The following is a 12867-nucleotide window of genomic DNA, read 5'->3' on the forward strand; positions in this document are numbered from 1 at the left end:
TGTGTGTGTGAAAGTTTTAGCTTATGCTGTTTATCTTCAGTTTCCCTGTGTGTGATCCTAATGTGACTCTGATGTGTGCGTTAGACAGATTAACAGAGTGCTTTGCCTTTGGCCTTTGAAAGGAAGGAGAAGACGCGTTGTGTCTCACAAACAGTTCTCTCCTTGAATAACCTCCCCTCTTTACCCTCAGGGTTTATACCCAGGTCTGGAAAATGTGTTTGATAATCAACTTATCTTGAAACTTATTGTGCAAGCTAACAGTCACCAGGCTACAGACATGAGGTGCCCCATCATATTGGCATAAATAAATTGCTGTCTCCCAATATTTGAATTGGCTTTAAATCTACTGACTGATAGAGTGGCTTATGTGGAAAAAGTCTGACAAAGATATGAAATATTGTAATGGAATGAAATGTACCTTATTCTTGAGAAATAGTACCTTGCATTAAAGTTAATGTTTTGACATTATTTAGGCAATAATTCATTTTTAATTTTAAATGAAGCAATTACTATAATGTAAAAAGTCAAAACCTTCATATAGCACTTTGCTATTAAACGCCTTGAATCTACACACTGACTTTGCAGTAACGACTACCTAGTACATATTATATATACATATAATGTGTTGGACTGTGTTATGTTCTTAACGCCGCATAAGCTTTGACATCTAGTCCAGGTTAATTAGTTTGATAATCTTGCAGAAAATCAGCCGCTGATGTTGCAGAACAACAACGCTCTTTTTGATTTATGGGTCAGTCAGTGCTTCTATTACAATTATAATTTGTTGCTGCTCTGAATAACACATTAGTTCATTAACTTAGTATCATTAGTGTCTAACCTCTAAAAAGTAACTAAGAACGGGTAAATTGGCTAAAACAAACCTTGAGTCATGTATGTAGTATTTAGAAATATTTTAGATTAAGTCTTACCTTGATCTTCTCTTTCCCTCCTCTCTCTGTCTCTCTCCTTCCTCTTGCCTCTCACTCTGACTCTGTGTCTCTCTGTCAGACTAAGATGAAGCAGCTGGAGCAGGAGGCCCATCGAGCAGCTGGACAACAATTCCTGGTCACCAGCAACACTCAACTTCGAACTGTGTGTACCCTCTTGTACACCTGTGTGTTGTATGCATTTGCGTGTATACTTTTGCTATCTATACCTGTAACTGTGTGTTCTATGCCCCTCTGATAATAATTATGTTGTTATGTGAAGTGTGAAATTCCTACAATGTGTATGACCTTTCCCTCCTTCTACGTTGTGTTTGTGTGTAAATGTATATTCTGTATGTATGCACACAAGTTTCTGTGTGTGTGTGTGTGTGTGTGTGTGTGTGTGTGTGTGTGTGTGTGTGTGTGTGTGTGTGTGTGTGTGTGTGTGTGTGTGTGTGTGTGTGTGTGTGTGTGTGTGTGTGTGTGTGTGTGTGTATCTTCCAATGTTATGGATTTGTGGCTTTACAATGTTTGAAGGTTCTGTTTGAGAAGTTGTGCCTCCATGAGCGCTGCAACAAGAAACTTCCCAAGACCATCAACAAACAACATCAGTCAACATCAGAAGCTGCAGTACGGCGCACAAACACACACAGACGCATAAACACACACAAATACACACACACAGACTCAGTCTGATCCTCAGATCTCCTTAATCTAAGAAAGCCATCTCAATCTTATTTGAGTTTCAATATGTGCTCTGACATAATCATACCGAGGAATCCAGAGGCACGCACACAAACACACATGCACACTTCATATCCTGGAACATCATTACCTCTTAGTATTTGATAAACAACATGCCCGTTTACATAAACAATAAATAGACAGAACTGAAGAAGCGTTTTGGAAGAGAGGTGGAACGTCTTCAAGTATCTTCAACAAGTCCAGTTGCCCTTGATTTTAACCTTCCTTGAATAACTATAACCTGGATGACTGAGAATCTTCACAGACAATAGGCAGACAGGCATGTTGCCAACTTATTCTGCAGATGCAGTTTAAAGGGAACATTACAAAAGCATGGCAACACTTGGCCTATAGTGAAAAGACAAAAAGTAAAACAGATTTGCTGCAAGCAAAGAAAGCAGTTACAGGATTGCGTTAGCAGTTTTAATTAACAGTTTGCTGTCACCCTTACTCTTCTCTGTCTTGTTCTGTTGCAGTTGTTGCAGCTTCAGGACCTGCACCCTCTGCCAAAGATCATTCTAGAGTATAGACAGGTCAGCTATCTTCTCAGCTGCTCTTTACTCGTGTGCCATAATTGTCAGAAACATTGTTTAGCAAAGGGTTTGCTTTTGTTATCAAAGTCCCTTGTCATCAAAATTAGACTAAGAGTTAGGTAGCTAGTGTGTATTATAAACAGTCTGTTTAGAGAAAACTATGTTTCGAGTAAAATATATGGATAAAGTAGGCAGTAGCAGAGCATTTTTCTTCAGTAACGACTGTCTGCATTGTCACCCCCAGGTGCACAAAATCAAGTCGACATTTGTTGATGGGATTCTTTCATGCATGATGAGCAAGGTGAGCATAGAGCTGGTTTAAGGCCACGAAGCAAAACTGTCAATGAAATACCTCAAATGTAAACATTCACCAAAAAGGACATCTCACAAACAGGATCTTCATAACTGTTCAACTGCCTTTTTGCTCACTCTGGGAGATGGATTTTTCTAGACCTTTCTCCCTGAGACTGCAACAGCTAAACAAAAAGATGTGAGAAAGCTGCAGGGTAGAATGACTCAAACACATCCCACAGCTTTTGTTTTTCTACTCACAGTTTGGTTCTGCGTTAGAACCTTGCTTGTATGCTACTAGACAAACCCTCTTCACCTTCAAAGCTGCTGCTGGTGTGAATGCCACCACTATAATACCGCTGTGCTCAGTACTACAATTGAAAACAACGGGGTGATGATGCTGTAGGCTGTTCATACTCGTTCAGCATAGCTCTACCCCTGCAGCAGAGAGCGCTCACAGGCCCGGATGCTTCTGCTGTTGTAAAGTAATAGTAGAATATCTCGCCTGCGCTGGGCTCTTTAAGCTGTTGGTCCTGTTTACTGATTTGGCAGAAGAAAAGATGCATTTCTGTCTGACTGTCTCTCCACATGGACTTGGTTCGCCTCTGTACGGGAGGCAGCAGCTTGTGTTTGTCAATCTGTGCTTACTCAACTTTGCAAATCAGTCTGTCTGGCTGTCTCTTGAGCTGTTTGGCGTCTGATGGTGGTGATTCATTTGGTGGTCTTTTGGCCAGAGCAGGCAACAATCCCTGCTAGAGGAGGGTGCTGTCGACAAAAACAAATACTGTATTATTTTACTCATAACCCAGATGTCAAGCTTGCGGTGTTATTGGTGGTTTCATATAAAATTAAATCCGAATAACAGGTAGGCAATTGAATATTATGCCAAGATGGCAAATATATTCACTGTCTCTCCATCAATTAGATATTTTTACCATGCCAATATCACACTACTTATCATACCTCCCCAGCTCTACTTGCCTTGTGTGTATTTACCAATAGAGTGATTTGTCACATGTCATTATAGTTACTAGTCAAGACAGCACACCAGATTCTGAAGCCATTATAGTATAATTGGGTGTTTACAACTCCAACTCAACTCCACTCGAGAAACCCTTGCATATTATTGCATGTCCTACTTATTGCACCAACTCATCTTCTGGCAGCACAGTCTACAAACAGCCTGTTCAAGTTGTCGTATGGCACTGTTGATGCACTTCGGTCCAAAAGTAGAATCAGAGCGGTGATGGCAATGAGGAATCGCAGCTGTTGTTTTCAAGCTGAACTGGAAAGAGGACTCAGCTATATGGAAACATTACTGATCCCCTAGCTGACTCCTTGAAACATTTATGTAGTTCGATGAAAGTATTTATATTCAGATGTAAAGCTTCGCCTCTAAATGTTGATGTTCCAACATGTTGGATTTGTAAGTTTCCCTCTGACTCTTGACACTCTTTGTATCTCTGTCATTCTCAACAACACATCAGAACTACATTTGCTCTACGTGGTACCAGACCAGCGTGGTGACGGGGAGAATCTCAGCCAAACACCCAGTAAGTATGACCTGCCTGCCGTCATTACACGTCTCCCTCTGTCTTCATTTCTTTGATCTTGAAATGAGTTTTTCGGCTTGTTAAGTGGCTGCGATAGACTGGAGCTGCAGTGAGGCCGTCCCTGGAGCTATCCATGGTGCTGAACTGCAGGCCGTGTGGAAAGTGGGTGCTGTGCTGCACACCTGATGTGTTAACACTAACAAAAAGCACATTTACTATTGAAAACATCTCATAAAAGAATAAGTAAACAAGACTCAAGGTGCAAACTATCAGTACTGACATTTCTTATAATTTCTGCCACAAAAATCCTTTAGTTGGTCCTTTGGTTGTGTTTACCACACACACACTTACGTTCTGTCAGTTGGTGTGTAAGATCATAATAAAGCAGAAAGAGGCCGTCTGAGTTATCAGCACAGTACAAAAAAGCAGGTCCTTTTATATAACCTTTAAAAAACATGTTCTTTTATGCTCTCCACTTCCTTTATATCCCTGTTTCTTTGCCCGCCTATGTATCTTTTTTTGCTTTCTTCCTTTCTCTTTCTTTCTCTCTAATCAAAGAGATGTTTTGATGATGCTGACTGCATAGTAATTACAGAACACGCACACACACATAATACTCTGTTCTGGCTTATAAATATAGATGTGGAGATTTTGAAGTGTTATGTAACAACATGCTGGGGTTTCTTGGGGATCTCCTGGAGGGAGGGGGGCCAGGAGTGTCTGTGTATGTGTGTGTGTGGGCTTGTATTGTTATCTTTGTGAGGACCAATTTCAAGGACATTTTGGTCTGGTCTTCACTTCTTCAAAGGATTGTTTGAAGGTTAGAAATAGGCGTAGGGAGAGAGAGAGATTTAAAAAAGCAGTTCAGAATTAGTGAGATTTAGGGGATGTGGGTGGCTTTGACAGTGTTTTTGTTTTGTCACTGGGGTGTATTTCTTTGCACTTGTGTGTTTGTACTTCAGTGTCATCAGTCAATGTGCTGAATTTCATCCCTGAAGTAAAACATAAGGATAAGCAGTCTACTCCATGGTATTACTGTGAGGTCATCGATCTTATTTAGCTTGTAATGACAAAAAATCAGATTTTAGTATCTGTTATAGTATATATTTAGGATATTCATTTTACGTTGGACATTCAGTAGATGCCGAATTCCAACGTAAAAGTAACTTCGCGGTGTAAAGTGCCGTCCTCTTGCAGAAATATTACGGTGTGGACTTTGAGACACAACGATATAGCATAATTGTAAACGATAGGTATTTTTCTATAGTCAAACGACAGATATCATCATATCGCACAGCCCTACGAAACAACAACCACTCACACCTAAGGACAATTTTAACGTAGTCTGCATGTCTTTGGGAGGAAGCCAGAGCACCTGGAGAGAACCCACGCAGACACGGGCAGAACATGCAAACTCCACATAGAAAGGCCGGGACAACCAGGGTTTGAACCCATAACCTTCTTGCTGTGAGGCGACAGTGCTAACCGCTGCACCGCCGCGCCACCCGGCATTGTGATATATTTGTATTTACAGATAAATTGCGAAGAACTTGTTTGCATAAAGAATAACTAAATAATTAAAGTAATTCTTCTCATTTATGCAGTTTCACTTACAAATGATTTGTCTCTTTCGTCTTGCGAGCTTGGTTATCTCCTTCTCTCCCTCGCCCCCCCCCCCCCCCCCCCCTCTGTATGGCACAGGCGGTCGATAGCTCATTTCGACATTACCCAGCTGTCAGGGTCCAATGGTTCTGTGCTGCACACACACACACACACACACACATATATATATCACTTAGCAATTTGCAACCAGTGTGAGCTACGCATTGAATTGATCTTTCTGCTACTGAAAGATATATGTGACTGCTGGGCAGCTGCAGTTTAACACACCTCTGTTCTGTGATTTGGTTGAGCATCCCATTAAGTGTGTGGATGCCTGTATCTGGTTAATTGTGTGTAGGTGTGTGTTTGCCAGTTTGGTTTCTGTTCTGTTGTAGATTTTGCTGTTATTGTAATTTGTTTCCAACACATATGATAAATGACACAAAACAGTCAATAGGAACACTTGCTAATTTCGTCTTCATGCTTGGTGTTGGTGTCATGTCACTCTGCTAAAAATTCCTGTCTTACTTTCGATTGCTGAATAAGTGAGTAACCTGAATACATAAAGATACTATTGATGCTGTTAAAATCTACAGTATGTTTCTGTGTAGCAGGTGGAACCACTTCACTGCTTGATGTCCTCTAAAGTACACCAGCTATTTACCACTTCTTTTATGCCAAATAAGCCAGCTGCTTCTTTCATGTTCAAAATGAATTTTGGCTTATGTCAAATGTGGTTGTGTTTGTATTCGTTGCAATACATATAATCGTTACTTCTCAAATGTGACAATTTGCTGCTTCTCTGTTTTATATCATTAGAAATTGACAGTCTTTGACTTTTGGACTGTGGTCTGAAGATGTCAAAATGGGTTTTTCTCTCACACATTTTTTTTTACATTTTGGAGACCAAACAATTATCAAAAAGACAAAAAGAGATATCCGTTTATAGTGTGACATAACACTATAATGTATTTTTTATTTTATTGACAATTTAGATTTGTTTCCACTCAGATATTATTGAGTTTATATAGTGACTTTGCTGTTGCTGCTGTAGAAACGACATTTTGTTATATTTAAAATATAAAGACCGTCGGGCTGACACTGAAACTATATAGCTAATATTCACACTTCAATATTTGTTTATTTATCACAAGTCATATTTCATCGCAATATTAATCAGTGCAACCGGCCCCTGAGTGGTACTGCACGGTCCTGACCCGAACCAGCGACCTTGGGTACGGGATACGGATGCGCAAACGAGGAGGCTAAAACCCACAGGCCCTACCATCGGTCGCTAGTGCATCTCTTAAAGCGTCGGGGGGAGAGGTTTACTCACTGCACAGCCTGCTGGCTACAGTTGCATTAACATCTGCACATCACAGATTTTCCTCATATCATTCAGGCCTACCATGAAACCAGTGCAAATACAGTGTGTGTGTGAATATAATGAACACAGTGATCCACAGAGGAAGATGTGTGTGAGACATGTTTCTTAAAATGTGGAGTTTAGTCTGTGACAGAGCGTGGAGAGAAACTGTGCTGCTTGATTTATTGGAATGAGAAGATCATTTTAAAGCCAGGAGGGAAAACAGTCAAATCCCTCCAGTCTTTTTTCCTTATTATTATTCTAGCATATAAATGAAGTTCCCGCATAATTATTCTCATCATAACTTGCAGTGGTATGTGCCGGTAGTTAATTGAATACTCACTCACTGATCACTAACATGTCACATCCCGCTGCTTTGAAGGGAAAAAGCTACGTTTTATAGTTTGGAGCTGTATGTGTGTGTGCAGGGTGGTGCATCATACACACATATACACACACATATTCAAATGAGGAGTGTTGCAGAGGGGTTTAGCTTTCATCTGTTGTTGGTTCAATGGAGGTGTAGCCAGACTGCAGTAAGAAAGGGCTGCTGGAATTAAAGCAGGACAGCCATAAACTGGTGCTGTGTTTAAAGCACTGCAAGAAGTGAGTCTCGCTGGGGGGGGGATGGGAGTCTGCGAGTCCCAGCGTCTCCATCTACAGTGTTTCCATCTCTGGCGCTGTTCTCCCTTCTCACTCTATTCTCAACCCATCTCTTCTGTCTACTCTGTGTACGAATCCTGTACTGTCCTTTCTTATTTTCTCTAGTGTAGCAGTGACACCAAAGAGGACAAATAAGGTTGAACCTTCTCTCTTTGCCCTTCCCTCTCCCCTGCCTTCTCTCTGACTGTTTGGATCACCATAAAGATGAAACAACATTCAGATTGCCGGGTCCTTGATGCAGTACTCCACCCGATATCATCTGCTCTCTCTCTCTCTCTCTCTCTCTCTCTCTCTCTCTCTCTCTCTCTCTCTCTCTCTCTCTCTCTCTCTCTTCCCTCTGCACTGTTCAGTTAGTGTCTTTATGGCGTTTAAAGATTTATACACTCATGCCACGCACAAGTGCCTCATGTTCCCTCACATGAATGCAAATTTGAAATTATGGTTTGTTGCAAGCCTCCTATCTCTATAATTCAACTGAGGGATTTTACCTATAGCTAGTGCACCCCTCTTATCATGATTTACTCAGGTTACAACCATATGGAACAAGTTTTACTCTAGAATCTTTTCTAAAGTGGTTTCTAACGTATATTTGATACAGCCCTATATAACAATGCTGCTTTATTGCATTATTGATGTTAAGTTGTGTGTTTTTCACATTATTGTGGAAGCTGTGTCTGTTCCCAAACTGCCAACTGAGTTTCCTTCAGGGCTTTTCAAGCAGTTCAGTGTTCGTTTAAGACTGCTCTGCATTAAATGTTTTGCATTCACAGAAAGTCCTCCCAAGGCTGATCTGAGCACTTCACTGAAGTGTACATCATGTTCTCCGCTGGCTTGCTGGCAGTGTCGAACACACTCTGGTGCACACACACACAGACAGACACACATATTTGCATAATGCTGTTCCAATACATTTTGACAGTAAACTGGGTTTATAATGACGCTGACATTTAAGTATAATCACAGACGCATACTGGCAACATAAACTGGCTTTGTTCAACTCTGCTACCAGGAGCAGTCCCAGAGTTCAGAGGGACAGCAGCTGATGGCAGGGAGCTGCTTCTGCCCTCTTGTCAGTCACCTTACCCCAACCAATGGATAACCCGGCTGTGGGTTTTGCAGCCACGTGCCGATGTCTTTCTCTTCATGCTGAGCAGATGGTTTCTAGCTGGTGTGTTTGTTTGTGGTTTGCAGTGTGAGTGGAGATAATTTATCAGACTGTGCGTCTGAGTGTGCACACAGACGTGCACGTATATTTATTTGTGCATGTGTTCTGTGGTGAGTCGTTAAATTAGTGCAGTCAGTGTGATTAAATTACCCCACACCAGCACAGTGATTCACTCGTTCCCATCTGTTTAACAAGGCAGTGCTCCTCGGAGACTCCTGCTCTCTCTGTCTCTCTCTGTGGGCCTGATTTGCGTTCATGAAATTTGCAGTGCGCCTTTTCATTCAATTTGCACTCACAATCTGTGTGTAATTAGTGCCAGATGCACTAATGTAGCGGTGTGGAAAATATAATTGGTCTCTCCTTAATAAAATAGATATATATTAAAAGTATACAAAAAGCTTTGTGGTGTACCACGTGTTCAGTGTGCATGCAGGATTATAATGCAAGTCAGGACAATACCAGCAACCCATACCGGTGTTCTGTACAGCAGACCTTCTTATGGAGCTGGCTCCTGGTGCCATCCTACCACACTAAGGCAACAGCTCATTACAAAGCCTGCACCTGGGACTACCCTCTGGGTGCATTATGCTTGTGCAAGAGAGCTCAGAAGGTGCATGGGATTTATCTGAGCTCAGGACAGAAATAACAGCAAAGTCATGCTGTGTGGAAATACTCAGGAAATAAATCAAGTGCATGGTGGAAGTAATATTTTATTATTTAGAAGAACATAATCCTCATCTCTTTCAAGAGGAGCGGCTTGTTCAGGGGCTCATTAGCAGAGTAGGTGCTTGCACAGGGCTTGAACCAGGTCTCTCCATTTAAATGAGGGTCTAAACATTCACTGTACCGCCCTGCTGCCAAAAAGGTAGGAGAGCTGTTATGGAGCTGGTATATGACACCCAACAGGAAGCACAGTGATCAAATATTTCTATGGAGTGTATTAAAATGTTCACTGTGGTGTGAAAATATCTAGATCTGAATATTTTTCTGAACTAACTTTCTGGTCCATCAACACAGGTGGTCTAGATGTTCAGAATCCAATAAGCCTGTTTGATTCCTCAACCACATTATTTTTTTTTTTAATGAAGCGGATTAAAGGAGGGGAAACTAAATCATCAGAATTTGCAAGCAACGCTAGCATGGCAAGCATACTGTCTACTGTGCAAATGCATATTGAATATACGGTAATGAAACATCAGCCACTCATCGTGACTCATTTGAGCACACTGGCATAATCCTGCCCTTTCACAATAAGTACTTTAAGTGGTTATTTGCATCTTACCTGCAAATGAAGTAGCCGTAAGCGAGCCATCAAGAATATTTCATCCAATGTTAATCTAAAAACATTAATTCCCGGGTCAGCTGTGCTAACAGGTGCTTAGGCAACAAGTGTCATTGTCACGCTCTTGTGGGGTCTGTGCAAACCAAACAGGGGCCAATTGCAGGACATTATCGGCTATTGTGATCCTGTATTAGGACATGAGGGGGGCAATGAAAGAGTACAAACAGCGTGGTGTTGAGGAGAATAAGGAATGATTCTGCTTACAGCGTCTGTAGCAGAAAGACAACACAGAAAACAAGCACATCTGCATGATTAAGTGACCTATTCAGAGTCAATGAGCCCACGAGGGAAGTACACATGCATGTGTGTTGGTGTGTTTGGCAGTCATGGCTCGGGCATATTTTCAAGTGTGTGTGTGTGTGTGTGTGTGTTTGTGTGTGTGTGTGTGTTTGTGTTTGACAGCCTAGGAATATTTATGTTGTGTGTGTGTTTCTGTATGTGTGCAACACAATTTATTTGTGTCAGCTCTGTATAATTCACACACGTTGATGTAATTAAGGGAGGAACAACAACACCAGCCACCATTTAATGGAGCCCGTCCTGTGCCAGTGCTCACGTGTATCTGTTTGTATGTGTGTGTGTGTGTGTCTGCATTTTAATACACGCTGTGTGACTGCTTGCTTGCTTGCTGTCTGTGTTTGATACCTTTGCGTACCTGCAGTGTTTGTGCTCCTGGACTTGTGTTTGTAAGATCCAGTTTGAGTTTTAAACATTTAGAGGACAGAATAAATGAAACATAAGGAAATTAGCGTGTGTTTGCTTATGTGCGTTTGGACTCATTGCTCTCTCATTCTGACTCACACAGTGTTCACTAATGATCTGACCTCCATTCCTCATGACAGATTAAGGGTGATAATGACTTAGACTACACGCAGTGTGTGTGTGTGCGTGTGTGTGTGTGTGTGGAAGTGCAGGAGGGCAGTTATTGTCCAGTAAATGATGCTGTTACCGGAAGTGCTGTGATAATAAATTGATAATTGAGCAGCATTTCAAGTCTGTAGTCATATTTCTTGTTTGTGGTTTTTGGGCACATACAAAAGGTGTAAAAGTTGTATTGTAATTGCCGTGTGTGCGTGTGTGTGTGTGTGTGTATTAACAGGTTCCTTATTGATTATTAGCCATGTTGATGCTGTTTATGTGACAGGTATTGAACACCTTCCGGCGCTGCACAGTCGTTCGTCTTTGCTTGCCCTGATTCAAACATGAACATCGGCTAGAGATCTGTTGAGAGCTGGTTGTTGGAATAATTGGAGGTGCTACCTGTTTGTTGGTGCTTGTCGTCAGTGGAAATATAGTTGTGTCTTTATGTATCTGACGTTCGCTGTATGGCGCATGATGAATCTATTCATTAGTTTCATTTCATTTCATCCGTCCTCTGCTTTAGCGTCTGTGCACATGGAGTTTTTATTTTATTTTATATTGACCAGTGCTGGAGAGTGATTGTGTCTATATACAGTACGCTTGTGTGTTAGTGTGTGTGTTTGAAACTGTACAGTCAGCAGAGAGCAGAGCAAGCTGACCTAGGCTATTTTATATTTTACAATTTCTCATTCACCCAGTTATGCATGTACAGGAGTCTACAGCTGCTCTTTAGCTCTTTGATTATCTTTCTGCTCTTCTTCTCTTTTACCTCTGTCCCTCTCTTTTTCCTTTCCTTTCCTTTCCTTTCCATCTCTTTGATTGTCTTTGTCTTCTCCCTCCTCCCCACCTGTCCTTTCAATGCTCACAGCTTGCTTTCTCTTTAAAAGCATCTGGACATTTCTTAATTGTATATCAAAACACAGGGCACCACTCACTATCGAATCAACACATTCTCAATGTCGACGCTTCACAAATGGACGCTTGGTCAAGACCCCTTGGCGTCGCTTTTTAACGCCCTGAGTACCCATTTAGTGTCGTTTTCAACGTGTAGGGCTCCGCAGTCAAGTTAGCAATGGCAAGCAACAATAAATATTCAGCTCCCGGTTAGACTTTCAAAGTAAAACCTTAACTTTGCGAAATTACAGTAAAATGTTAACGTTAAGTAAGTTAACTTTACTTGTGTAACTTACGCAATTTACGTAACCTACGTAACTTAAAAAGTAAAAAATATTAATTTTAACTTTTTGTTTCACATGGGAAACGAACACCGGTCTCCTGGTTGAAAGTCCGGGTTCTGGCCCTCTGTCCACCCCAACCAACTCCGTACTATGACTGTCTTTCTGTTAAATATTGTACACCTACTTTTACTGTCCAAAACTGACGCTACAGAGGTTCCCACACTGCGTTCAAGTATGACCCATGTGACGAGTTGGGAGTGAGAACGAGTTGTTCGAATTGGCTCCTACATTTGTTATCTGTAGTCCTGATAAAGCTTTGTGTGTTGATGTGTCCTCTTAACAAATCAATATTCAGGACAAAAGGTCTGAGTTATAATCAGTGTTACACAACAAATTAACATCTAGTATGCTGACAGACTGTCAGGCATTTCACTGTACTCTGTATCCTGTATGTGATGTGTGTGTGTTTGTGCTGATTTATGCCGCCGTCACTGCAACACTGCACGATGGGAAAGCTGAGCACTCACATCTGACACACTGAATCACCTGTCACATCACAGGCCAACACACATACATTTAAATTACTTGCACTTTTTCTCATTCACTCAGCCCGTGAATGCACGCTGTAGGACCACTGTGTGTG

The 12867-nt window shown here is 41.4% G+C and overlaps 1 protein-coding gene across 4 annotated transcripts in view; it reads left to right on the forward strand.

Annotated features, from left to right (window-relative positions):
• Positions 1-12867, forward strand: part of poln (polymerase (DNA directed) nu) — a 73220-nt gene that overhangs the window by 19765 nt on the left and 40588 nt on the right. For 3 of the 4 annotated variants that reach the window (XM_038731127.1, XM_038731124.1, XM_038731126.1), the window contains 5 exons: positions 1009-1092; positions 1464-1556; positions 2147-2203; positions 2448-2504; positions 3982-4047. In XM_038731127.1, the coding sequence (XP_038587055.1) occupies positions 1009-1092; positions 1464-1556; positions 2147-2203; positions 2448-2504; positions 3982-4047 (357 nt within the window). The remainder of the gene's footprint in view (positions 1-1008; positions 1093-1463; positions 1557-2146; positions 2204-2447; positions 2505-3981; positions 4048-12867) is intronic. The other variant, XM_038731125.1, reaches the window with a different exon arrangement.

This window comes from Micropterus salmoides, unplaced genomic scaffold (assembly GCF_014851395.1).
Source record: "Micropterus salmoides isolate LMB-PRFRI ecotype aquatic unplaced genomic scaffold, ASM1485139v1 Ms_hic_scaffold_2, whole genome shotgun sequence".
NCBI lineage: Eukaryota > Metazoa > Chordata > Actinopteri > Centrarchiformes > Centrarchidae > Micropterus > Micropterus salmoides.